General features: G+C 37.4%; 1 protein-coding gene across 13 annotated transcripts in view; it reads left to right on the forward strand.

Annotated features, from left to right (window-relative positions):
* Nucleotides 1–24884, forward strand: part of PNPLA7 (patatin like phospholipase domain containing 7) — a 326954-nt gene that overhangs the window by 208558 nt on the left and 93512 nt on the right. For all 13 annotated transcript variants that reach the window (XR_008917511.1, XR_008917518.1, XR_008917520.1 and 10 more), the window contains one exon: nt 1676–1825. Coding sequence is in view for 10 of the 13 variants with exons in the window: in XM_056823116.1 (XP_056679094.1) it covers nt 1676–1825 (150 nt within the window). In the remaining 3 variants the exon portion in view is untranslated. The remainder of the gene's footprint in view (nt 1–1675; nt 1826–24884) is intronic.

Here is a 24884-nt window from a genome sequence, read left to right on the forward strand (position 1 = left end):
CACCTCAGCAACTACTCAGGAAGGAGAAGAAAATTTAGGTGAAACTCCTCAGAAGGACCAGAGAGGAAGGCATTTTGCATTATCTTTAACTGGATGTCAGGAATTACTAATTCTGTCACGTGGTAGTCATGGCAAAAAAATTCAGATGTGACAAATGCTGTGAGACTATTATTTTAACATTTCACATTCAGATGACTTTTAATTTAAATCTTTCCTGCTTCTAATCTCAACTGTGGAGAATGAATTTCCTGAAGCTGGCAGACACTTGGGTATGTTTATTATGATCTTGGAATAGATCCAAGTTCTCAAACTGTCATTTTGTACTGGCCTCCTCATGTTCCAATAGATGCTTACAGTCATCCCTTTACTTCTCTACTGTGGCCAGTCTCAAGCTTAAAGGATGGACTCAATACAGACCCCGACATGAAGATGACACATCTCATTTGCCAACTGAGTGCATGTCTTCAATGCATCATCACTCATTGTCTGAATATGAATATTTGGTTTGATTAAACTATGGGCAGAACAACTCATATTGCTTAAAACACTCTCACAGAGGAGAGAGACATATTGTATGTAACCAATGCTTGATGTCATGAAGGTACCCACAAAGCTGTTGTCTAAGCAAAAAACTCTGTCTGACTCTCTCAATATAAACCTATGGCACTTGGCCCAGTTCAGTGTCCACTTTAAACACTGGAACTTCTAGTGCCATCTCGCATCAAGGAGAAAACTGACATCTGGTTAGTTTGTGAGCTGGCTTCACAGTGTTCTCATAAGAGATACCTAGACATTTCCTTTCACTTTTTGTTGTAATAGGTGCTGCTTCAAGATGTCTCCCATCGTGGCCTGAGGTTAGCTGTAAGGGCAGGGTTTAGACTGAGAGAACAATCTGTTATGAAGATCCTTAGACTTTTTTTCAGTTGAAGAAGTTTGGGACCACTCAGAGTGAGCAGTATTTGACAAATATAAAATAAAACCAAATATTTTGCAGCTGATTGGAAAAGGGGGAATGGTAAAATTTAGTAAAGGGCTTTGAGCCAGGAGTCTTTGTTCTTTGCAAGGAGCTATCCAAATGTAAAATGTCTGAGGGAACTTTTCTCTACATTATTTCTGCTAAGAAATTCGATGAAAGGATGACATATTCACTTAGCACATGAATAGTAATAAGATGAACATTCATGTTCTCCAGAGAAACCTTATCCTACACGACCCAACTCAACATCCTTTACAAAACCTTTGTTTATTCTTCCCAACTTCATCATCTTCTCTCTCACCTGGCACTTTGTATATGTCTGGTATACATGTGTCATTTTATTGTATATCATAGTAGGATTTCTAATAAGTTCCTTTTTTTTTTAAACCCTTACCTTCTTAGAGTCAATACTGTGTATTGGCTCCAAGGCAGAAGAGTGGTAAGGGCTAGGCAATGGGGGTCAAGTGACTTGCCCAGGGTCACACAACTGGGAAGTGTCTGAGGCCAGATTTGAACCCAGGACCTCCCATCTCTAGGGCTGGTTCTCAATCCACTGAACTACCCAGGTGCCCCCAATAAACTCCTTTTAGACAAAGCCTGACTTTCTTTTCTTTCACACACAGAGAAACAGAGATAGAGAGATATAGTAATTCTACCAGGCCTGAATTTTAGACCTGATGCCTTCTCTATGTTTTTCAGGTCACCAGCATGGAGTATATTTCTCAAGCAGCAAGTGGGATTCTGGGAATCCAGCCTCCAACCTTTCAACAGTGACTATCATGCCAGTATCAGATGATGTGCCCCTCTTAACATTTACTTTGGAACTCGAGCATGCCCTCCATGATATTGGTAAGAAGCTCTTCTAAGTGGAAATATTTAGTAAGAAAGAAAGGCCTGATTTGCTCTGGTATAGAAATATAGATTTCTTCTTCAATTTTCTCAAGTTTCTGTGAGTTATTCTATTCACTTTCATTTGTTTTCTCCATCACTGCCATTCTTTAGAACATTGGGCAAATTGCTTCTTCCTTGGTCTTCTTAATATCATCCTTTATAATCCTTTTGTACCTTTGTAATATGTCATAAAGAAGAATGAGGACACAGAAAGGCTTACTATCAGTTGAGTGCAATAATCCTGAAATTTTGCTTTGTATAATATCTTGGATGATACTTTTACCTTTCTAATCCTTACTCAATTATATTTTCTTCATTTTATAGTTGAAAAAAGTAAGGCTTAAAGTGAGAGTGAGAGTGTCTCTGCTGAGTTTGAATCCCAAAGAGATAATAAGGAAAAAGACTTGTACAAAAAATATTTATAGCCGTGCTCTGTGGTGGCAAAAAAAAATTGGAAAATAAGGGGATGTCCATTGATTGGGGAATGGCTGAACAAATTGTGGTATCCGATGATGATGGAATACTGCTGTGCTGAAAGGAATAATGAACTTGAGGAATTCCACGTGAACTGGAATGACCTCCAGGAATTGATGCAGAGTGAAAGGAGCAGAACCAGGAGAGCATTGTACACAGAGACTGATACATTATGGCACAATCAAATGCAATAGACATTTCTGCTAGCAGCAATGCAATGACCCAGGACAATCAAGAGGAACTTATGAGAAAGAACTCTATCCACATCTAGAGAAAGTAATGTGGAAACAGAAATGCAGAAGAAAAATATATGATTGATCATGTGGTTCAATAGGGATGTGATTAAGGTTTTAATCCTAAAAGATCACTCTACTGCAAATATCAATAACATGGAAATAGGTTTTGAACAATGAAACAATTATAATGCAGCAGAATTGCTTGTCAGCTCCAGGAGGGGACATATAGAATATTATGATTTATTAATAACATGACAATAAATAACCTTTCTTCATATCTCATACAATAGGTTTCTGCAGTTTCTTGAAATAGTAGAAATAAAGAATTGGTAAGGGAATTGCCTTCTGTTGACTTGTAGAGTGTTTCTAATTTAGGAAGGATGATATTGCATTTTGAAAAGAGGGTATTTCTTGAGAATATTCATTATCATATTTTGGAATGTGATTATACCTTTTATAATCCAGAAATCTTTTAAATTTCTTAGTTGGGAAACTTCCCATTTTGCCAGAAGGATATGTAATGTCAAGAACTTTCCAGAATCCTGGAGGAAGAGTCCTTAAGGAGGCATAGAGTTTGTTCAAAGAGTTACTGAGAAGTGACAGATTGTCTCTTCTCCTATACTCCCACTATTGGCATATTCCATTCCATTTTCCATTTACTAAGAAGTTTAACCAAGAGGGTCTCATGGTTCTTTAGCTAAGTTTCTAAGTCTTATGTCAGTGCTACAGATCCACTGAATTTGGAAAAGAAAATCTTTTGAACAGACCAAATGTTAAACTTTTAAGTTTTTCTTTTGCCTAGAAAGAGCTTTTTATCTAAAGAAATCTAGCACAGAATGGACATCAAAGTCTTGTGTGGTTCATTGTTACACAGAAAAACTCAAGGATGAAAGTGTTTTTACTTGAAAGCTCAAGAATCTTATATTATTTGGGATATCACAATCTTGTATAGTCTGGCTTCCAGACTCATCAGAAGAAACTGTTCTCACCAAGATTACTACTGATCTCGTAGTTGCTAAATTAAAATGACTTTTTTTTTACAGTCCTCATGTTTTTTGTTTTTTTTTATGTCTCTAGCATTTAATGCTATTAGTCACCTTGTCTTTCTATATATTCTCCCTTCCCTGGTTTTTATGACATTGCTTTCTCCTGGTTCTCCTCCTACATGTCTGACTGGTCTTTCTTTTGCTGGATCATCAAACATATGCCATTAGATATACATGAAAATATACTAGGGCTCTATCCTGGGTCCTTTTCTTTTCTTTCTTTGTGTTTTCTTTCTTTTTGATCTCACCATCTCCCATAGCTTCATAGTTATCTCTTTGCAGATCTGCTTAACCAGCCATCATTTCTCTCTTGACTCTAGGCTCAAATCTTCAACTACATCCTAGATATGTCTACTTGGACTAGTCATAGACTCTCAAACTCAGCATGTCCATTATCTTTCTCCAATACCCCCTAATTTCCTCCTATCTGCTTTATTTTTTGTCAACATCACAACCACCCAGACATCTTTGTTTGCATCCTCAGAGTAATCTTTTGAAACTTCCCTTTTACTCAATCCCAATATTCATTCATTTGCCATTTTTTGTCCATCATAATCTCTATAACCTCTCTCACATCCATCCCTGTCTTTTCGCTCACTTGATCAGCACACTAGTTCAAGTCCTCATCATCTTTCCAGAAAGGATTGTAATGTCTTGGGATTTGAACGGCATAGGATCAGGACTCATGATATGAACCAGTGGTCCTCCTTTTAACAAAGGTGATAATAGTTGGGGTCTCCTTGCTCATCCAGTAAGTATCAGCAGTTTTGTCTACTTCATAGCCTAGAGCCAGAGGAACCCAGATCCATGAACACTGGGAAGGGGAGATCTTCATTAAAGGCAGGCTGGACACTAGAGAAGAACTCCTACATCAACTTGCATAGTTTTGCCCTCTAGAATTTTGAGGTGCTAGACAAGAAATATTAAATAAGGAATAACTAAATGACTAATATTAAACAAATATTAAAACTAATATTAAATAAGAAATAACTAAACAAATAATAACTAAATAGCTAAACAAGAAATATTAAAAATAGATTCAAAAGGCTAAAAAAAGACAAAGAAATTGTAAGGTACTAAAAAACAAGGAAGAAGGAGTGGGAGAACCATAGTCTTATCTGAACTGGTCAGAGAAGGGACAAATTCAAATTCACAAACACATCCTCAGAGCTGAGTACGGTAATACATTTCACCAAAATGGGAAATAGTGAAAGAGGAGAAGGGGAAATAACAGGGAAGGCAGATCAAGATAGAGGTAGAGGTTAGTCCTAAGCAAAACAGACTCTAAGAATGTTTAAAAAAAAAAAATATATATATATATACACACAGTTCTTTTGGTGGGGGCAAAGAATTGAAAACTAAAGGGGGAATGCCCATTAATTAGGTAATGATAGAACAAGTTACATGATAAATGAATATGATAGATTAATATTATATTGTAAGAAACGATGACAGGATTGATTTTAGAGAAATCTAGGAACATGTAAGAGAAGTTACAAAAGGAGAGAAAAAATCAGATCCAGCAATGTAAAGGAATAGCTCAAGCAGGGGAGGGGCAACAGAGACTCAAAATTCCAGGAAGGAACAGATGAGCTGGGAGAATTCAAAACTGCCAACTTACTTCTGGTCAGCTCTCTCTCCTGGAGTGGAGGGTCTGAGAGAAGGACCTCTGAGATGGAGGATCCCTCTGGACATTGACTACCTTCCAGTGAACCCCTAAATCTCTCTGGTTCCAACTGAAGACAAAAGTAGATTGGAACTTTGTAGAAAGTCATCTACTGAGAAGATTTCTCTTTCCCCAAATTGTCCTGAACGTCAGCTCATAGCCAGATTAGCTTATGAGGAAGGACAAACCCAAAACTGACCAAAGGAGGGTCAGGCACATAGCCTGAACACCTCAGGATTTAGGGGGAGGTCAGTTGCTAATCTATAGGGATTCCTATCTCCCACTTTCCTCAGCCAAACACCCTCATCCTCCTTTCCCTGTGTGTCCTCAAGAATAAAGTGTCAGGTCTGCCTTCTTTCATTATCAAAGACAGAGACTGAAGATTTGGGGGGAATCATACTATTCTCCAAACAGGAGAATAGTTCAAGACCTGGGCTAAAGAGTGAACTAGGTCTCAAAGGGAAAGGTGGCAGTTGGGATATTGGGAGGATCTGGAGGCAGTAAATTTACCCTCTCAGCAACAGCTAAAATCAAGAAGGAAGGGAGGGAGTGGGTCATTTCTCTAAAGACCTTCCCCTCCAGTCCTTAACCTCCACCTCCCAAACCCAATCTCTGAGGAGACATATTCTGTCCCTTAGCAAAACAAATAGTGCTATCTTCCCCAAGGAGAAGATAGGAGTGGATCAATCTCCTCCCTCTCTCCATTTCTTCAGTTCTCTCACCCTTTCCAGTTCCCCAGTGTGAGTGTGTGACCTCCTTCTGGTCATATAGTACAAAGACTTATACAAACTGAGGAAGAGTAAAGTTTATAAAATCAGGAAATCAGTTTATATAATGACAACAAAATTGTGTAGACAGTTATTAAAGACTTGGGAATTTTTATCAGTGAAAGGATCACCAATAATTCCAAAGATCTTATGTTAAAACATGCTACCCATCTCCTTATAGAGAAGTTAAGGTTTCAGAGTAAAGAATGAGATTGGGTGGGGAAGGGGGTGTGGCATAGCAAATGAATATTTTTGTTTTGCTTAACTACACATAAGCTTGTAACCGAGGTTTTGTTTTTCTTTCTTAATTGGGGGGAATGGAATGGGAGGAAAAGAAGTAGATTTTTGCTAATAAAAAAATAAAATTAGAATTTTAAAGTAGGAGGTTGAAAGGTTTAAAAATAGACTACAAATGTAGGGATTGGTCTTGGCACAGAGAAGGTCATTTCATTTTTCATTATTAGAGACTGGAGAATGAGAATGTGGCATGATAAAGGAGGTTTTGAAGTATAAAGTAGGTGAGAGAGAGCTTATGATAATTTGGGCTATTTTTCAGTAAAGTAGGAGGCAAGGTGTTCAATTTAGAAAGAAAGAAGAAAATGTGGAGCCTAAGGAGAGAGGTAGAAAATTTGGAATAGCTGCTTTACAGAATGCAGTAGTTAATCAAGAAAGAACAGAAGGATTATTGTATATCAGTAAGGACACAGTTAAAATTAAATAACATAAATATGTAGCAAACTATATTGGTAGGATGAAATAACTTTAGCATGGTGATGGGAACATAGTAAACACTTAATAAGTGCTTTTTCATTCATTCTTTCAGAATCATGTAAGTAGGAATGGAGAAGGTAAATTACAGGAATTAGTAATCCAAGGTTGAAGTTTGGCAAGAAATGATTGGCAGTAAAACAAAGACAAAGAAGCAAGGGACCCATGGGTAGCTTATAATTTGTGGTTGAACTGATCAAGACTGTGAGGAAGGGGACTCAAGTGAAGCCAGAGCAGGGGATGTTGACTTGGGAAGGTTAGAGAGAGGTTTAAGGTCTGAAAGTCACAGTGAAGATGAAGAGTAAGTTTAGGAGTAAGGTGGAGAAAGAAGGCAAAGGATAGGACATCATGATTGGAGAGAGAGATTTCGGAATTTTGGGTCATAGAGGTAGAATAGATCTGGTTGGCTATTCAAAGGTATGACCATCCTTGTGTATGACTGAGGTGGTGTGAAGATAAAGGCCATAGGAATTTAGAAGGTTGATATACTGGGAGGCCAGGGTGTTCAAGGGGGCATGCATAGAAATTAAACTTCCCAAGTATGAGTGTAGGAGTTGGGGCAGAAAGAAACATTGTATTCCAGGTACTTAGCTCTTTTCCACACCATGTCAAAAAGGAATGATTTGTTCACAGAATCCTGTGATAACTACATACAGAATCAGTTTGGGCCCAGGAGCACTTATAGTGAGAAAAATCAGGTGTTGATGAGGATTCCAAGGACTGGACTGAACTCACATGCCACATATGTCTTAGGACCTTACTTACATCAGGAAAATAGAGAATGAGATACATCCAGAAAATACCCTGTCCATGGTACAGTCATTCAACTTCTGATCTATGAAGCCTTAGAAATAACCATTCTGCTCCATATACCTTTTTTGCACTGAACTTCAATACCTGTTGATTATTTCAAGTCTCCTTTGAAGCAAACTGTTTTCATCCCTCAAGGCTAAGGACTGCAATGATGTAGATATAATCCAAATCAAATGGGTGCCTTATGTTCCTAGAGTTCCTTTTGAAGGAAGCACTTTGCTGTCTTGGGGATCTTTGAGGCTGAGGCCCTCTTTGCAGCTGACCCTATATTTACTCTGACTGCCAGAAGCTAGCACCTTTTATGTTTCTGAGACCCCAGAAGCAAAGGAATAAATGAGGTGGTCATGAAATCTTTGAGGTCTTCCTTCTTGGAGGTTTTCACTCTTACAGATATTTAATATTTGAACTAAGGGTAACTAACCTAGGGCTAAAACACTATCACTTAGTTATATGTGGGTAGAGTTGAAGCAGAGGTACAAGAATAAGCATGAGCAGTAAAGATGGCCAATGAAACCTTACAAAGAACCAAATATATCTTAGTTATTACCTACTCCCTAGTGGCTGCTTCTTTAAGGCAAAAAGAAGGTTGCTTGACCTGCTGGCATGTACTACAGTCACCATCTTGGCCCAGAGCTATTTCTCTGTACTTCTATTGAGTTGGACTTTGGTGAAAGCCAAACCTGTTATAGTCACCCTTCTTAGAATCTTAGTTCACATTGGAATATTGAGATGCCAGCCTATGCCCAGATCTGTGCTCAATTAGAATTCAGAGGCAGCTAGATGGGACCATAGATAAAACACTTGGAGACCTAATCATTTCTCAAATAGTTACTAGCTATGTGAATCTGAGCAAGTAATTTAACCTGTCTTCCTCAGTTTCCTTACTTGTAAAATGAATATAAGAACAGCACTTACCAGGGTGATCATGAGGATAAAATGAAGTGAAATATTTATAAAGCACTTTGCAAACCTTAAAGTGTTATATAAATAGCTATTTAAGATATTTGAGAATAAGTCTTCAAATATAGGATTGCCTGTTGTTGAAACTCAGTGGTAAGATTTGTCTGTAATTTATTTCTCTCTGCTCTTCAGTTAGGCATCAAGTAATTGCTACCTTCCTCCTAAATGTGTAGTGGCACTGTGCTAGGCACTTTTGACTCTCTCACTCTTTGTAACCACGAAAAATGTGGGTTTTAAGACTGTGAATTGCCAAAACTGTAAAGATAATTTTTTGTGTCTTGCTTTTTGTCAAAAATAAGTGGTTACCATGGGAAAAATTCCCAAATATGAAATACCCAAGTCAGCTGGGTTTTATGGAGATTTTAATTAATATGAATGAAGAAATTAAGGGAAGGGAGAGAGACAGAGTTAGAGGAAATAGTAGGAAAGGGCTTAAGAGAGACTAGTCAGTTTTTTATCCACTCGCCACAAGATTTTGTCCCAAGCAAAACTCCAACTAAGTTCAGAGAGCCAGCTCCTCCAAACTAACTCCAAACTCCCAACTAAGTTCAGAGAGAGACCAGCTCCTTTTAAAGAGAAATTTATCTTATGTCACCTCCCCTAAATTTTCACATCTACCAATCACAGGAAGATGTTTTCCCCAGGACTGACCATTCTTAGTTCACATCTTCTTTTGTTATCACCTTCTCTGGGTAAACTAAAACTTCACACCTCTTTTGTTAAGCTTGTCTTTTGTAAGTTGCTTGACTTTTTAGTGATTAATTTAACCTTTATAGGTACTTAGTACCTTTTGTATTAGATCTAAAAATAGACCTAGCTTAAGGTTCTAGCTTTACTATAAGAATGAGTTAGGGACTTTTTCATTGTTCCATAAGGAATTTACAACTTTATCTTCCCCTAAAGTATGCCCAAGTATGGGTGGAGTAATGTTAAAATTCCCAGTACATTCCTGACCTCCATTTGTTACAATAAGAGAATAGCTTAACCAAATCTTCTAAGGTATAGTCTGAGCAATTTTAAGATTCACACTCTTCCAGTTCATAAAATTCTCTGACTCTTTTATCTTGAAAGTAAAAATAACTTTGTGCTACAGGTCCTGCCACAGAACTGTCAGGAAGAAAAAAACCAGCTTTTCTTGTAGGTGAAGTAGCATGTGCATAGGGTAAATCAAGTAGAAGGTTCCTGCTCTGGCTTTTCAAGAGGGATTCCTTAGTTAGGAGCAGTGTGATGCTCTGGGCTTTCTTGGCTAGAGAATGTAAGATTAAACATTAATATCCAATAACTCCAAGTATTATGTTTTACATGATTTATTAATAATCACTTGAAGTAGAGGAAAATAGATAAAGCCTCAATAAAGACAAGTTTCCCAGACCTCTATAGCGGGAGGAGAGAGAGAAAGGACAGAATTACAGAAACTTTATCTACAAAACATAAGGACATAACATGGGGATAAAAGGAAAGGGATTCTGGGAAACGACTTTTTTTTAAGGTACAAAATTCTGATTACACAAGAAGTTCTACTTTGGGATTCCTATAGCACTGGATTGGCCATCATGGAGTCAGCCCCTGAAGTAGCATATGATTATTGAAGAATCTCTAGAAATTCTTCCTTACCTTCAGCTCTCCATTTAAGCTTATATATTGCTCCAGATTGTTGGCAGATTTTTGAGCTGGTGGAGTCATTGTTCCCTTTACCCAGGTGAGGTGGCTTCAACACTCTGTTTAATTGATACAGAGATTGGATTGGATCTGTGGCCATTTCCTTTGGCTATTTGATTTTCTTTGAATTGTTTCCTTGGAAAAGCCCTTAAATTGAGACCTTTTTTTGACTGGAATGCTTTCTTTGGAGACTAGAGGGGAATGCCTTCTATTATTTAAAGCTCTCTCCCCTTAGATTCCTTTTAGCATAATGGCTGACTTTTAAGGTTTTGGAAGGCATTGGGATAAAGCTTCCAATTCTTCATTTGATTAACTTGCTAACTTGTGCTACAGTCACCATCTGAACAGTTTGGATCTGGTAGGGAATTAGAGGGAGGAGAAGACCTTGAACTTGTTTGTCAGACTACAGAAAGGTAGCACTTGCAAGCTGCCTATGTGACTAGTCTGTCCTACATATGTTGTATCAGGGGATAATGGAATTAATCTCCCTGGGTCTCAAAGACTTGTACACACATGGGTGCTCAGAAGTTCCAGACAAGGAGCATTAGTTGGGATTCCTTCCCTTAATGCTTTCTGGGAAGCATCAACAGATTGATTTTCAGAAACACAAATGAATTTTCTTTTCCTACAACCTCTCTTCCTCTTGTTCTGTTTCTTGATTTCCTTTTCTCCTTTTCCTATCCAAAGAGATCTGAAAATGTCCCAGTAGAACACTAAGAAACATTTTTTTCTACTTAAAATCCTTAGTCTCAATAGCTGTCCTCTTATTTTTTCCACATAATTTCCCAAATGGCAAGGCATGGGCTTTGTTTATTCTGGTTTATAAATATCTCTTGTCTTTTTAATGAATTCAATTCTATTTCTCTCTGGGAGCTTTTCCACCTTAAAGAAGATTCTCTCTGTTCCTCAGCATTAACCACAGGTAAAGCTCACCTACTCCAAGATGCTTTTGAGCTCAGGGAGCTACTACAGTGATATCAGTTTTAAGCAATTTGGAGAATAGTTGGCTCTCTTTACGTTGATGCTTCATGACAAAGTGAGGCTATTTTTATCAGTGTGAGGCCTTATTAACAGTTCAGTTCAAACCCCAAGCTTTATGCAGTGGCACTCAAGTAGTTCTGGTTCCTGTCTCTGCTGAAAATAAGATGCTACTTCTGCATTAACAGAGTTGGCCTACAGGGCCAAGTGCTAAATTAGGAAGTGGGAGTATGACACCTTGGGGAGGTCTCTAAGGAAAGAATGAGGACAGTCACCCTGGCTTTTCTCATTCCAAGCTGGGCTCTGACTAACTGACTAGACTTAGGCAAATTCTCTCCCTTCCCTAACAATTAAAGTTAGTGACCTGAGTCAGGATCCTCTTATAAGTGAGTCTGTCAACATGTCAAGGTGAAGCATGAATAGAGGGTGGTGAACCCTCAGTCCAGTAGGCAACTGAACAAGAAAAAGGAAGTATAGTTATACTCAAAAGTGAATTAAGAAGCTGGATTGAAAATCTAGAATATTAGGCTAACCCCTTAGCTTCTTCATGGTTTTTAACTCCATTCTTTAGAATACAATTTTGTAATAGAAAATAACAGGCCTCTCTAAGAAGGGTTCATGTTGGTAGATTGCTTTCTGGGCAAGAAGACAGTATGATGCAACAGAGCCCTGGATTAACCTCAGGGAGACTTGAGGTCCCAGCTCTGACACTATTTGGCTCAACCAGTCACATAAATACTTTGTACCTTAGTTTTTTCCTGTGTAAAATTAGGATAAAATCTTTATTGTCTACCTCACAGGCATGTTGTTAGAATCAAATTTAAATGCCACCTACTGCTTATATAAGTAATTCAATCTCTATGACCTTTAGTTTTCTCTTCTGCAAATTATATATAATGATACTTTTATGACCTGCTATATAGAAAAGCACCTCTGAATCTGTAAAGAAAATGTGAGCTAATATTATTATTAAAGTGTATATATGTAAAAGTGCTTTGAAAACTTTTAAGGCATAAAAGTTGAAGTTAAAAGTATTATTGTTGTTTATCAAACCACCTTTGCATTATTTTATTTTTTTTTAAATGTGCATCCAGGTAATCCCCAAAAGGTCTTGCTATGTTTCAGGCACTGTGCTAAGTGCTGGGTATACAAAAAGAGGCAAAAGACAGTCCCTGCCCTCAAGAAATTAAAAATCTAATGAGGAAGAAAACATGTATATAATTGTGTATGAACAAGCCATATACAGGCTAAATAGGGATTAATCATCAAATAGAAGGAACTAGAATTTTTAAAACAGTATTTTTAGTTTATTACTTCTAAATTTCATGTAAAAACAATTTTTAACATTTTATTTTTTGTAATTTTTAAGTTCCAAATTCCTTCACTTCTTCACTTCCCCCTCTTGAGAAGGCAAGCACTTTAATATAGGATTACACATGGGCAGTCATGCGAAACATATTTCCAATATAGCGATGGTGCAAAAGAGAACAAAGACCAAAAAAGGAGGTGGGGTGAGGAGAGAGACAAGAAAAATGAAGTTAAAAAAGCATGCCTTCATCTGCATTCAAATTCCCTTAGTCTTTCTCTGGAGGTAGATAGTATTTTTCATCATGAATATTGCAGTTACTGTGTACAATGTTCTACTGGTTTTGCTCATTTCACTTTGCATCAGTTCCTTACAAATCTTTCCAGGTATTTCTGAAAGCATTCAGCTCATCCTTATAGCACAATAGTGTTCCATTACAACCATATACCACAACTTATTCATCCCCCATCCCCCAATTAGGAATTGGGAAAGGTTTCCTATAGAAGGTGGGATTTTAACTGGTGCTTCACAGAAATCAAAGAAGCCAGAAGGCATAGATGAGATGGGAAAGCATTCAAGGCATGCAATGCAACCAGAGAAAATGGCTAGAGCAAGAAATGGAGTCTCTTGTTCAATGAACAGCAAAAAGGCCAGAGTCACTGGCTTGAAGAGTAGTGAAGATGGAGGAAGGTGTAAGAAGACTGGAAAAGTGAAGGATGGCAGGTTATAAAGGATTCTGAATGCACTAAAGTCCCTTCTCTTCTCCCTCCCCCTTACCATTATCTTAAGGACCTAGTCTGGGGTTTGCCATATGAGCCTCATTGCAGCACTCTTTACTACTTCTGGGCCTTTCTCCCTTGCTATGAATAGTGTGACTGATGAAATCTGAAATAATTGAGGCAACAAAGATTTGAGCTTTTGAACATATCTATTTATTAAGCAGTGCATGAAAATTGTATAATAAATCGGGTCCAGGCCTCCTTAGCTTGGCATTGGGCCCTGAATACAGGGGAAGACAGATTTTTAGGCATTAAAAGAGAACAATTAACCAAGAAAAAGATTAGGTGATCTGATTTATTTTTAGAAGAAAGGTTAGGAACTTTTTAGATTGAGAGGGGAAGAACAAATAGGTACAATTATCTGAAATAAGAAAAAGAGGTATCACCCCCTACCAAGTATCTGTATTTAATCAAAAAAGAACAAGAAAACAGTAATTGACCAGTATGGGACCAGTTTTTAGATTAGACATATGGATTGCTTGAGATGTATAATTCTGGGGAAAGGTTTACTTCAATCTTTTGGCTCTGACTGGGTTTCTTGTCAGCATAACTTAGGTCTTGGTTAAGGGTCTCTAAATAGCAAGTAAAGGTGGTCCAATTTCTCAGCCATACAGTGCTAGATTCAAAGAATACAATAAAGTTTTCTCACAATTCCCATAATTTGAATAGTTTTTTCATAAGACTGAAATTAGACTCAACCCATAATTGAATAGAAAGGGAAATGAGCTAGCTTCAGAACTGAGTTATAGGAGGGAGTCAGTGTGGTTCATTCAATTCCCACAAGAAGGATTATCTCAGCTTTTTCATTTGTATCCCCAGCACTTGGCACCTAATAAGTGTTTAATAAAGCTTTTAAATTTGTTCATTCATATCAGACCTTTGACAGAAATTTGCTACAAAAAATTTTTCCCTACTTAACTATATTTTCCTTCTAATTCTAACTATTGATTTTGAGTGTGTAAAAGCTTTTCAATTTTATGAAATCCATATTGTCCATTTTACCTTCTCTGATCACCTCTTCCCTATTTAAATCAGAATTGTTTCTCTAACTAGGACTGATAAAGATGATTCCTTTCTTCTCTAATTTTAATGCCTTTTATGCTACATATTATAGCCTTTTAGATTTAGGTTCTGTATTCATATAGAACTTATTTTGGTATATAATGAATAATAAGCCAGGCCTACAGACAATAGGTCTTGGGTTCAAGTTTGGCCTCAGATACTTCCTGACTGTATGACCCTGGACAAGTCACTTCACTTCCATTGCTTAGCCCTCATCATTCTTCTGCCTTGGAACCAATAAATAGAATTGATTCTAAGACAGAAAGTAAAGGTTTAAAAAAAAAGGCACTTGTGCAGCAGCAGGTATAATATGTGGGGTATGAATATGCCTATTCATAGAGTCATATATATTGATGAGAAGTCCCTGAAAGTCTTTAAGGCCATGATGGCAAACCTATGACATGCATGTCAGCACTGACACGTGTAGCCATTTTTTATGACACGCGGCCGCATAAGGTCACATACAGAGAAGTATGGAATCCGAGAAGGATGTTTCATCCTTGGCTCCTGCACAGCCAGGTGCAATAGCCAAGGATAAAACATTTGCTGTAGTGTAGTGTAGACACTCAGTACTGGGGGTCTGTGGGCCAAAACAATAGAACTTCGGCACAGAGCATCTAGTTCTGGGACTTCCGGTTAGGCCATTAGGTGATCTTTGACCTCACTTCTGTCTAGTGGAACAGGGAGCTGTGGAATGCTGTGGGGGACGCATCTCTGGGGGCCCTGTGATTGCCATTATCAGTAACTACATAACCACAGCAATCATCATCCAATCTACTGTTCTGGGGTGTCATGGATTTCTAATTGACCATCATTACTGAGATAAGTGAGGGGGAGGCTGGGAGAGGCAAGGGCCTGTGCTTTGGGTGCCATTTCCCACCATCAGAAATAGTGGCAGTCATCTTAATTTACATAAGGAACGTTATCTTGCAGCACAGTGCATACTCCATTTCACCACTATTATTGTTGTGCATCCTTCTTAACCCCTATTTCTGCTTATTAACCCTGCCCTTTTCTAAAAGACAGTTACATGTGCCATCTTGTGGTCAGTTAGGCTAGTTAACCCCTAATAGCCTGCAGGACTAACAGGCTATCTATAATTCTATCTTCTGTCACTGCCCCCCTGTGGAGAACCCCCCCCCCAAAAAAAAAAAACATGGTTAAGTAAAGTAAGTGGTTGTAGTAGTAGTAGTAGCCAACCCTTTCAAGGGACATGGACCGAGATGTATGGCATTATCTAAAAAATGGCAGATCATTTTGAGTTCCATGTACTGAAATGGTAGTAAGCAGAATGTGGAATATAAATAGACATTTTGAAACTAATCATTCCCAGCTCTTGAAAAAAAAGTGAGGATGAAAAGAAGGGATACATTTCTAGGCAGCTACTACACCTTTATAAGAGCCAATATAATTCCATCCTTAAATTTGTAAAAGGCTCTACAAATTTAACATCTGCAAGTCTGAGCATAGCTCACTCCATAGCTCAGTATGAAAAAGCACTCAGTGAGGGAGAATTTATTAAAGAAATTCTCCTAAGATATGCACCAGTTCTATTTCACAATATGCAGAAGAAAAATGCAATTATTAAGAGAATATCTGAGTTACCACTCAGTAGAAATATCATAAAAGACCAAGTAATGAGACTGAATACAAACATACATCAATTAAAGAGAGACATAAGTAATTGTAAATATTTTTCGATCTCTCTTGATAATACTACTGATGTCATATCACATTCTCAGTTGGCCATTATTGGTCTATATTCTGATAGTCTCAAAATGAGAGAAGAGTTGATAAAGTTAGTATTAGTGCCAACAAGTACAGCAGGCAGTAAAATATGTGTAAGGTTGTTATACAAACATTCTGTGACCTAAGCATTGCTATCTCTAAAGTTGTGTCAGTGACAACAGATGGGGCACCAAACATGGTGGGGAAAAAAGTCAGATTTGTCAAATTGTTTATGGAAGCTATTGGACATCCGATTGTGCCTTTTCATTGTATTATCCATTAGGAGGTTTTATGTGCCAACACAGGATTCACCGACTTAAATGACTTAATGTCAGTTGTTACAAAAATAGTTAACTTAATAACTGCTCTCCCCCTTCAGAAGTGAGAATTTTCTGCACTTTTACTGGAGGTTGATTCCACCTACAGTGGACTGCTGATGTACAATAATGTGAGTTCTTTGTGGAGTGCTTTGAAGAAATTAAGGTATTTCTTGAGGATAAGGATCTGGGAAACTTTTCTCAGCTCAATCATGATAAGTGGGTCAACACCCTGATGTTTTTTACAGATCTCTCTGTTCATATTAATGAACTGAACTTAAAGTTACAAGATTTTGCCAAAAGTATTGATGTTATGTTTGGATACATAAAAGCTTTTGAAAGTAAACTTAAAAATTTCAAGTGAGATGTAAAAACTAAAACTTATAAGTATTTTCATCGAATAACAAAGTATTTTGAGAAGGCCAGTACAGCTGTACAAGATGAAATGGAACCCTTGCATATAAAGTACCAGCATGTTTTAATTACTTGACCAGTTCAGTGATTTAATCAATTTAGAAGCTTAGAACAGACCATGAAAATAATTAAGTATCCTGAAGTAGTAGTCTACAGTAGTTTGGAATTAAATGGTTTCCATTGGGTGCAAATCAATGATTTGGAGAGGCAACCTGCAGAATTTCAAGATAGCATTTGGACTCTGGTGTTTATCAACTTGAGGCCGAAGCTTGGGAATCCGGAAAGGTGTCACTTGGAGAATCAAGAAGAGAGCCACTATGAACAGAAAGTTTGGAGTTCCTGGAACCAATTTCCAGACACTTTTAGCACATTGAAAAATATAGCAATGGCTTTACTCACAATTTTTCTCTCTACACACTTTTGTGAGACCTTATTCTCAATGTTAAATAATATCAAAAGAAACAGATTGACAGATGAAGTTAGTAGCGTTTGTTTGGGCTTGAAGTGTACAAAATACCAATCTTCAATTGAAGATTTAGCCAATGAAATTCAGCAACAAAAAAGATACTAATAGACTTATTAGTTAAAGAATTCCCCGTCCCTGTCACTTATCTTAGTTCACAGCACCCCACACAAGTTAAATAATATCAAGACCAACAAAAGAAACCTACTGACAGATAAGCAAAGAAGTCACTAAGCAGGTCAGTTAAATAATTAGTTTTTTATTAGAGCCTAAAGGTAGGAGAAGAGCCCCAAAGGCTCAGGACACCAGCTGAGGATCCCTTAGGTAGGAGTGAGAAATAGAAGACCAGACAGATTAGAATCTTTTAGGGTCAGAAGGACTACAGAGCTGGTAGCTACTGCCAGTAAAATTTATTGAAAAGGGGAAGGATTTATAAAGGAAAAAGCCACAGGAATGAAGGGAGGGGGGGAACGTGAGTACATGTGGGGTTCAGCAAGATCATGGTTAAATGGGTACAAAAACATATTCTTTCTCAAGATTGTTTTTCCAGCCATCTGTGCCACTTCCTAAGATATTTCATCTACTGAGATAGGGGAGATGTTCACATTCCAATCTTTGTCCTTAGACCTAGAATATTATTTCCAAAGTTTGGACCTTTGCCTAATTTCTTAGGCTCCAAACTTGGTTTGTCTCTATCATTTCCCCCCCTTTTTATTCGTTTAAGCTGTAACTTAAGGTGATGAGTGGCAGTTTGCAGCTGTTCATGTGAAGCCATAAAAATCCTTATGAGACAGAGAAGGGCAAGGCATAGGATAAAAGCTATATGGCTTATTGCTGCTTTAGTAAGGAAATGGGGAAAGCCTAAAGGGATATGCTTGAGAGCTTGTATAAAATCAGATGGGTGAAATGGGCGTAAGTTATCCAAATGACTATGGGATAGCTATTTTTGGTTTATTAAATACAGTTATATACTACAATTTTACATTTTTGTTATTTAAACTATAAATATCGCAAAATTATGCTTTTTTTTTTCTCGAAATGACACACCACCTGAGTTATGCTTAGTTTTTTCACAAATTTCGACACACCAAGTTCAAAAGGTTGCCCATCATGGCTTTAAGGCTTTTAAATGATATAGGTTTGTTTAGACTTGATGGGTCCACACTCCTAGATTTTTAGAGATTTTAGGAAGAACATTTTTAGGGACAGAAGATTTCAGAAGCAATCAGTGTTGGAATGGGTTATGGATTTTGTCAAGATTTGACCAGAAAGAGACTGGGAAGAGTTGTCATTGTTATTTATCTCTTTAATCATCTTAAATCTTCACCTGGGCCATATTACTGAATTTGAACCATCAATCTGCATTTTCTATGAGTCCTGCTACACAGATAAAGGATTTCTGCTTCTCTATGGTGCTAGTAGACTTTCTTTTATCAAAAGAAACATTGATAGATAGAGTCAGGTCCACAAATTGTCCATGGTTCTTCCAAATTGGGCGTAGAGAGAAGGGCCATCCTGGGAGGATGGGAGTGGATCCATGTGAGAAACAGGACTTGCAGAAAATGGTTTTATACTTCATAATTTATTATGGACATGCCTGAACATAAAAAGAAAGTAAAATTGCCAAAATGTGAGCATTTTCTGTTCACATCCCATCAAGTCCCAAATGAATGGAGGGAAGTGAGAGGAGGGACCTTTTTTTGTATGAACCAGAATTGTAACTCAAAATGATCAGCTGTCAAAAGAGACAAAATGAGTTCACCATCTTAATTAGCAAACCCAGTGTTTAATTACTGTTTTTCTTAGTGCTTTGAGGATTTGATCTAGAGGGGTTTAAAGGGGAGAGGCAAACAACCTGAGAGATACTGTTTAGTTCTTTATTTCTTCAGTACATTATTCTGTTTTTTTTTTTCATGTTGTTATCCTTGTTAACTGTTTTTTTTTTTTGCTCTTAGAGGTATTTATTGAGCTTGGGTGATTAGAATTGTACTAGAAATGTAATTTCTAGCAGTAATTATGTGAAATTCTACAGTGCAACAATTCTGATTTTCCATGGAATTCATTATAATGCAATCTCCTGTGTCAAGCCATGATACCTTTGTCTTATATGAGGATGCCTTTAAAGTCAAACCGTTATCTTTTCTAGCTTAAGACAGAAAAATATATTATTAAATTTCAACTGTTTGGAATTCCCAGACCATCAGACTTGGCACCTACAAATATTCCATCTGAAGATAATTTGGAAGGGTAGCTAGGTGGTGCAGCGATTAAGAGTTGGGACCTCAGTTTAAATCTAGCCTCAGACACTTCTGTGTGTTCCTGGGCAAGCCACTGAACCTTGTTAGCTATTTGCCTAGCCCTTGTCTTTCTGTCTTACGAGTTGTTACTAAGACAGAAAATAAGGGAGCAGCTAAATGGTTCAGTGGATTGAGAGCCAGACCTAGAGACAGTAGATCCTGGGTTCAAATTTGGCCTCAGATGCTTCCTATCTGTGTAACCCTGGGCAGCTTTCTTTTTTTTTTTTAATTTTATAGTATTTTATTTGATCATTTCCATGCATTTTTCATTAAAAACAAAGATCATTTTCTTTTCCTCCCTCCCACCCCCCGTGGCCGACGTGTGATTCCACTGGTATCATATGTGTTCTTGACTTGAACCCATTGCCATGTTGTTAGTATTTGCATCAGAGTGTTCGCTCAGAGTCTCTCCTCTGTCATGTCCCCTCAGCCATTGTAGTCAGGCAGTTGCTTTTCCTCAGTGTTTCTACTCCCACAGTTTGTCCTCTGCTTATGGATAGTGTTTTTTTCTCCTTGATCCCTGCAGATTGTTCAGGGACATTACACCGCCACTAATGGAGAAGTCCATTATGTTCGATTATACCACAGTGTGTTTGTCTCTGTGTACAATGTTCTCCTGGTTCTGCTCCTCTCGCTCTGCATCACTTCCTGGAGGTCGTTCCAGTCTCCATGGAATTCCTCCACTTTATTATTCCTTTTAGCACAATAGTATTCCATCACCAACATATACCACAATTTGTTCAGCCATTCCCCAATTGATGGGCATCCCCTCGTTTTCCAATTTTTGGCCACCACAAAGAGCGCAGCTATGAATATTTTTGTATAAGTCTTTTTGTCCATTATCTCTTTGGGGTACAGACCCAGCAGAGCTATGGCTGGATCAAAGGGTAGACATTCTTTTATCGCCCTTTGTGCATAGTTCCAAATTGCCCTCCAGAATGGCTGGATCAGTTCACAACTCCACCAGCAATGAATTAATGTCCCTACTTTGCCACATCCCCTCCAGCATTCATTACTTTCCATAACTGTCATGTTAGCCAATCTGCTAGGTGTGAGGTGATACCTCAGAGTTGTTTTGATTTGCATCTCTCTGATTATAAGAGATGTGGAGCACTTCTTCATGTGCTTATTAATAGTTTTGATTTCTTTATCTGAAAACTGCCTATCCATGTCCCTTGCCCATTTATCAATTGGGGAATGGCTTGATTTTTTGTACAATTGATTTAGCTCTTTATAAATTTGAGTAATTAAACCTTTGTCAGGGGTTTTTATGAAGATTTTTTCCCAATTTGTTGTTTTCCTTCTGATTTTAGTTACATTGGTTTTGTTTGTACAAAAGCCTTTTAATTTGATGTAGTCGAAATTATTTATTTTACATTTTGTGACTCTTTCTATGTCTTGCTTGGTTTTAAAGTCTTTCCCTTCCCAAAGGTCTGACATGTATACTATTCTGTGTTTACCCAATTTACTTATGGTTTCCTTCTTTATGTTTAAGTCTTTCACCCATTTTGAATTTATCTTGGTGTAGGGTGTGAGGTGTTGATCTATTCCTAGTCTCTCCCACACTGTCTTCCAATTTTCCCAGCAGTTCTTATCGAATAGTGGATTTTTGTCCCAAGACCTGGGATCTTTAGGTTTATCATATACTATCTGGCTGAGGTCACTTGCCCCCAGTCTATTCCACTGATCCTACTTTCTGTCTCTTAGCCAGTACCAAATTGTTTTGATGACTGCTGCTTTGTAATATAGTTTGAGGTCTGGGACTGCTAGGCCCCCCTCATTAGTGTTTTTTTTCATTATTTCCCTGGATATCCTTGATCTTTTGTTATTCCAAATGAACTTTGTTATGGTTTTTTCCAAATCAGTAAAGAAATTTTTTGGGAGTTCCATGGGTATGGCACTAAATAGATAAATAAGTTTGGGTAGGATGGTCATTTTTATTATATTGGCTCTGTCCTACCCATGAGCAGTTAATGTTTTTCCAATTGCTCAACTCTAGTTTTAGTTGTGTGGCGAGTGTTTTGTAGTTGTGTTCATATAGTTCCTGTGTTTCTCTTGGGAGGTAGATTCCTAGGTATTTTATTTTGTCTAAGGTGATTTTGAATGGGATTTCTCTTTCTAGTTTTTGCTGCTGAGCTGTGTTGGAGATACATAGAAAAGCTGATGACTTATGTGGGTTTATTTTGTATCCTGCAACTTTGCTAAAGTTGTTGATTATTTCAATTCGCTTTTTGGTTGAATCTCTAGGATTCTTTAAGTAGACCATCATGTCATCTGCAAAGAGTGATAACTTGGTCTCCTCCTTGCCTATTTTTATGCCTTCAATTTCTTTTTCTTCTCTAATTGCTACTGCTAGTGTTTCTAGTACGATGTCAAATAATAGAGGTGATAATGGGCATCCTTGTTTCACGCCTGATCTTATTGGGAATGCATCTAGTTTATCCCCATTGCAAATGATATTAGCTGATGGTTTTAGATATATACTGTTTATTATTTTTAGGAATGACCCTTCTATTCCTATGCTTTCTAGTGTTTTTATAGGAATGGGTGTTGTATTTTATCAAAGGCTTTTTCTGCGTCTATTGAGATAATCATGTGGTTCTTGTTGGTTTGCTTGTTGATGTGGTCAATTATGTGGATGGTTTTCCTAATATTGAACCAGCCCTGCATCCCTGGTATAAATCCTACTTGATCATGGTGGATGACCTTTCTGATCACTTGCTGAAGTCTTTTTCCTAGTATCCTATTTAAGATTTTTGCATCTATATTCATTAGGGAGATTGGTCTATAGTTTTCTTTCTCTGTTTTTGACCTGCCTGGTTTTGGAATCAGTACCATGTTTGTGTCGTAAAAGGAGTTTGGTAGAACTCCCTCTTTGCTTATTATGTCAAATAGTTTGTATAGTATTGGGATTAACTGTTCTCTGAATGTTTGATAGAATTCACTGGTGAATCCATCAGGCCCTGGGGATTTTTTCTTAGGGAGTTCTTTGATGGCCTGTTGGATTTCATTTTCTGATATGGGATTATTTAAGGATTCTATTTCCTCTTCTGTTAGTCTAGGCAGTTTGTATTTTTGTATATATTCATCCATATCACTTAAATTGGTATATTTATTGCCATATAATTGGGCAAAGTAATTTTTAATGATTACCTTAATTTCCTCTTCCTCAGAGGTGATGTCCCCCTTTTCATCTTTGATGCTGTTAATTTGCTTTTCTTCCTTCCTTTTTTTAATTAGATTGACCAGTACTTTGTCTATTTTGTTTGTTTTTTCAAAGTACCAGCTTCTTGTCTTATTTATTAAATCAATAGTTCTATCACTTTCAATTTTATTAATTTCTCCCTTAATTTTTAGGATTTCTAGTTTGGTTTTCTGCTGGGGGTTTTTAATTTGGTCACTTTTGAGTTTTTTTATTTGCATTTCCAATTGATTGATCTCTGTTCTCCCTAGTTTGTTAATATATGCACTCAGGGATATGAATTTACCTCTGATTACCGCTTTGGCTGCATCCCAAAAGGTTTGAAAGGATGTCTCGCCATTGTCATTTTCCTCGATGAAATTATTGTTTCTATGATTTCTTCTCTAACTAAACGATTTTGGAGTATCATATTGTTTAGTTTCCAATTAGTTTTTGATTTGGTTTTCCATGTACCATTACTGATCGTTATTTTTATTGCCTTGTGGTCTGAAAAGGCTGCATTTATTATTTCTGCTTTTCTGCATTTGTGTGCCATGTTTCTGTGACCTAATGTATGGTCAATCTTTGTGAATGTGCCATGTGGTGCTGAGAAGAAGGTGTATTCCTTTTTATCCCTATTTATTTTTCTCCATATGTCTATTAATTCTAATTTTTCTAAGATTTCGTTCACTTCTTTTACCTCTTTCTTATTTATTTTTTGATTTGATTTATCTAAATTTGATAATGGTTGGTTCAAGTCTCCCACTAATATGGTTTTACTGTCTATTTCTTCCTTCAATTCTCCTAGTTTCTCCATTAGAAATTTGGGTGCTATATTATTTGGTGCATATATGTTGATTAGTGATATTTCCTCATTATCTAAAGTCCCTTTTAACAAAATATAATTACCTTCCCTATCCCTTTTGATCAGGTCTATTTTTGCTTTGGCTTTATCAGATATCATGATTGCCACTCCTGCCTTCTTTCTGTCAGTTGAGGCCCAGAAGGTCTTACTCCATCCTTTAATTCTGACCTTGTGGATGTCTACCCGCCTCATGTGTGTTTCTTGGAGACAACATATGGTAGGGTTTTGGATTCTAATCCATTCTTCTATTCGTCTACATTTTATGGGTGAGTTCATCCCATTCACGTTCAATGTTATGACTGTCACTTGTGGACTCCCTGGCATTTTGATATCCTTCCCTAATTCTAACCTTTCTTCTTCAGCTCTACCTTTTAGTCCAGTGATTTACTTTAAATCAGTCCCCCTTGTATTTCCCTTTCTACCCCCCTCCCTTCTTATTCCCTCCCTTATTTTCCCCTGTAGTCTTTTTAAAAATTCCCCCCCACCCTCTCCCTCCCTTGTACTGCTTCCCTCCCCACCAGTCTGTTTTTTACCCTTCTACTCCCCTATAGGGCGCAAATCTATTCTCTTCCCCGATGGATTGGATTGTTCTTCCCTCTTTGGGTCAGTTTCAAAGTACGTAAGAGTTGAATATTTCCTATCTCCAACCTCTTTACCCTTCTAGTGTATCGATGTTCTCCCCCCTCCCGCCATGAGCTTCTTTGTGACATATAAATTTACCCCCATTTGTTTCTTTTCCCATTTCTTTTAGTCATAACCTCTTTTCTTTTTTAGCTTTAGTCATGTATATATATATATATACATACACATGTATATGTATTTATGCATGCATATCTCTATATACCTATTTATGTCTTGTCCTTTCATCCTATACAGTTTGTCACTGTTCCCTCTGAGTGTAGTTCTTCTAGCTGCTTAGGTGATAGCAACAGTTTTTAAGAGTTGCCAATAACCTCTTTTCTTATAGGGATACATATTTTAACTTATTGAGTCTCTTAAAAAAAACCTTTGTTGTTGTTGTTGTTTTTCCCCTCTTTTTTAATTACCTTTTGATGATTCTCTTGAGTTCTGTGGTTGGACTTCGAATTTTCTGTTCAGGTCTGGTCTTTTATTTATGAATGCTTGGAATTCCTCTGTTGTGTTAAATGACCATACTTTCCCCTGTAAGAATATAGTCAGTTTTGATGGGTATTTTATTCTTGGCTGTAGGCCTAGTTCCCTTGCTTTCCGGAATATCA

This window comes from Monodelphis domestica, chromosome 1, assembly GCF_027887165.1.
Source record: "Monodelphis domestica isolate mMonDom1 chromosome 1, mMonDom1.pri, whole genome shotgun sequence".
Classification (NCBI taxonomy): Eukaryota; Metazoa; Chordata; class Mammalia; order Didelphimorphia; family Didelphidae; genus Monodelphis; species Monodelphis domestica.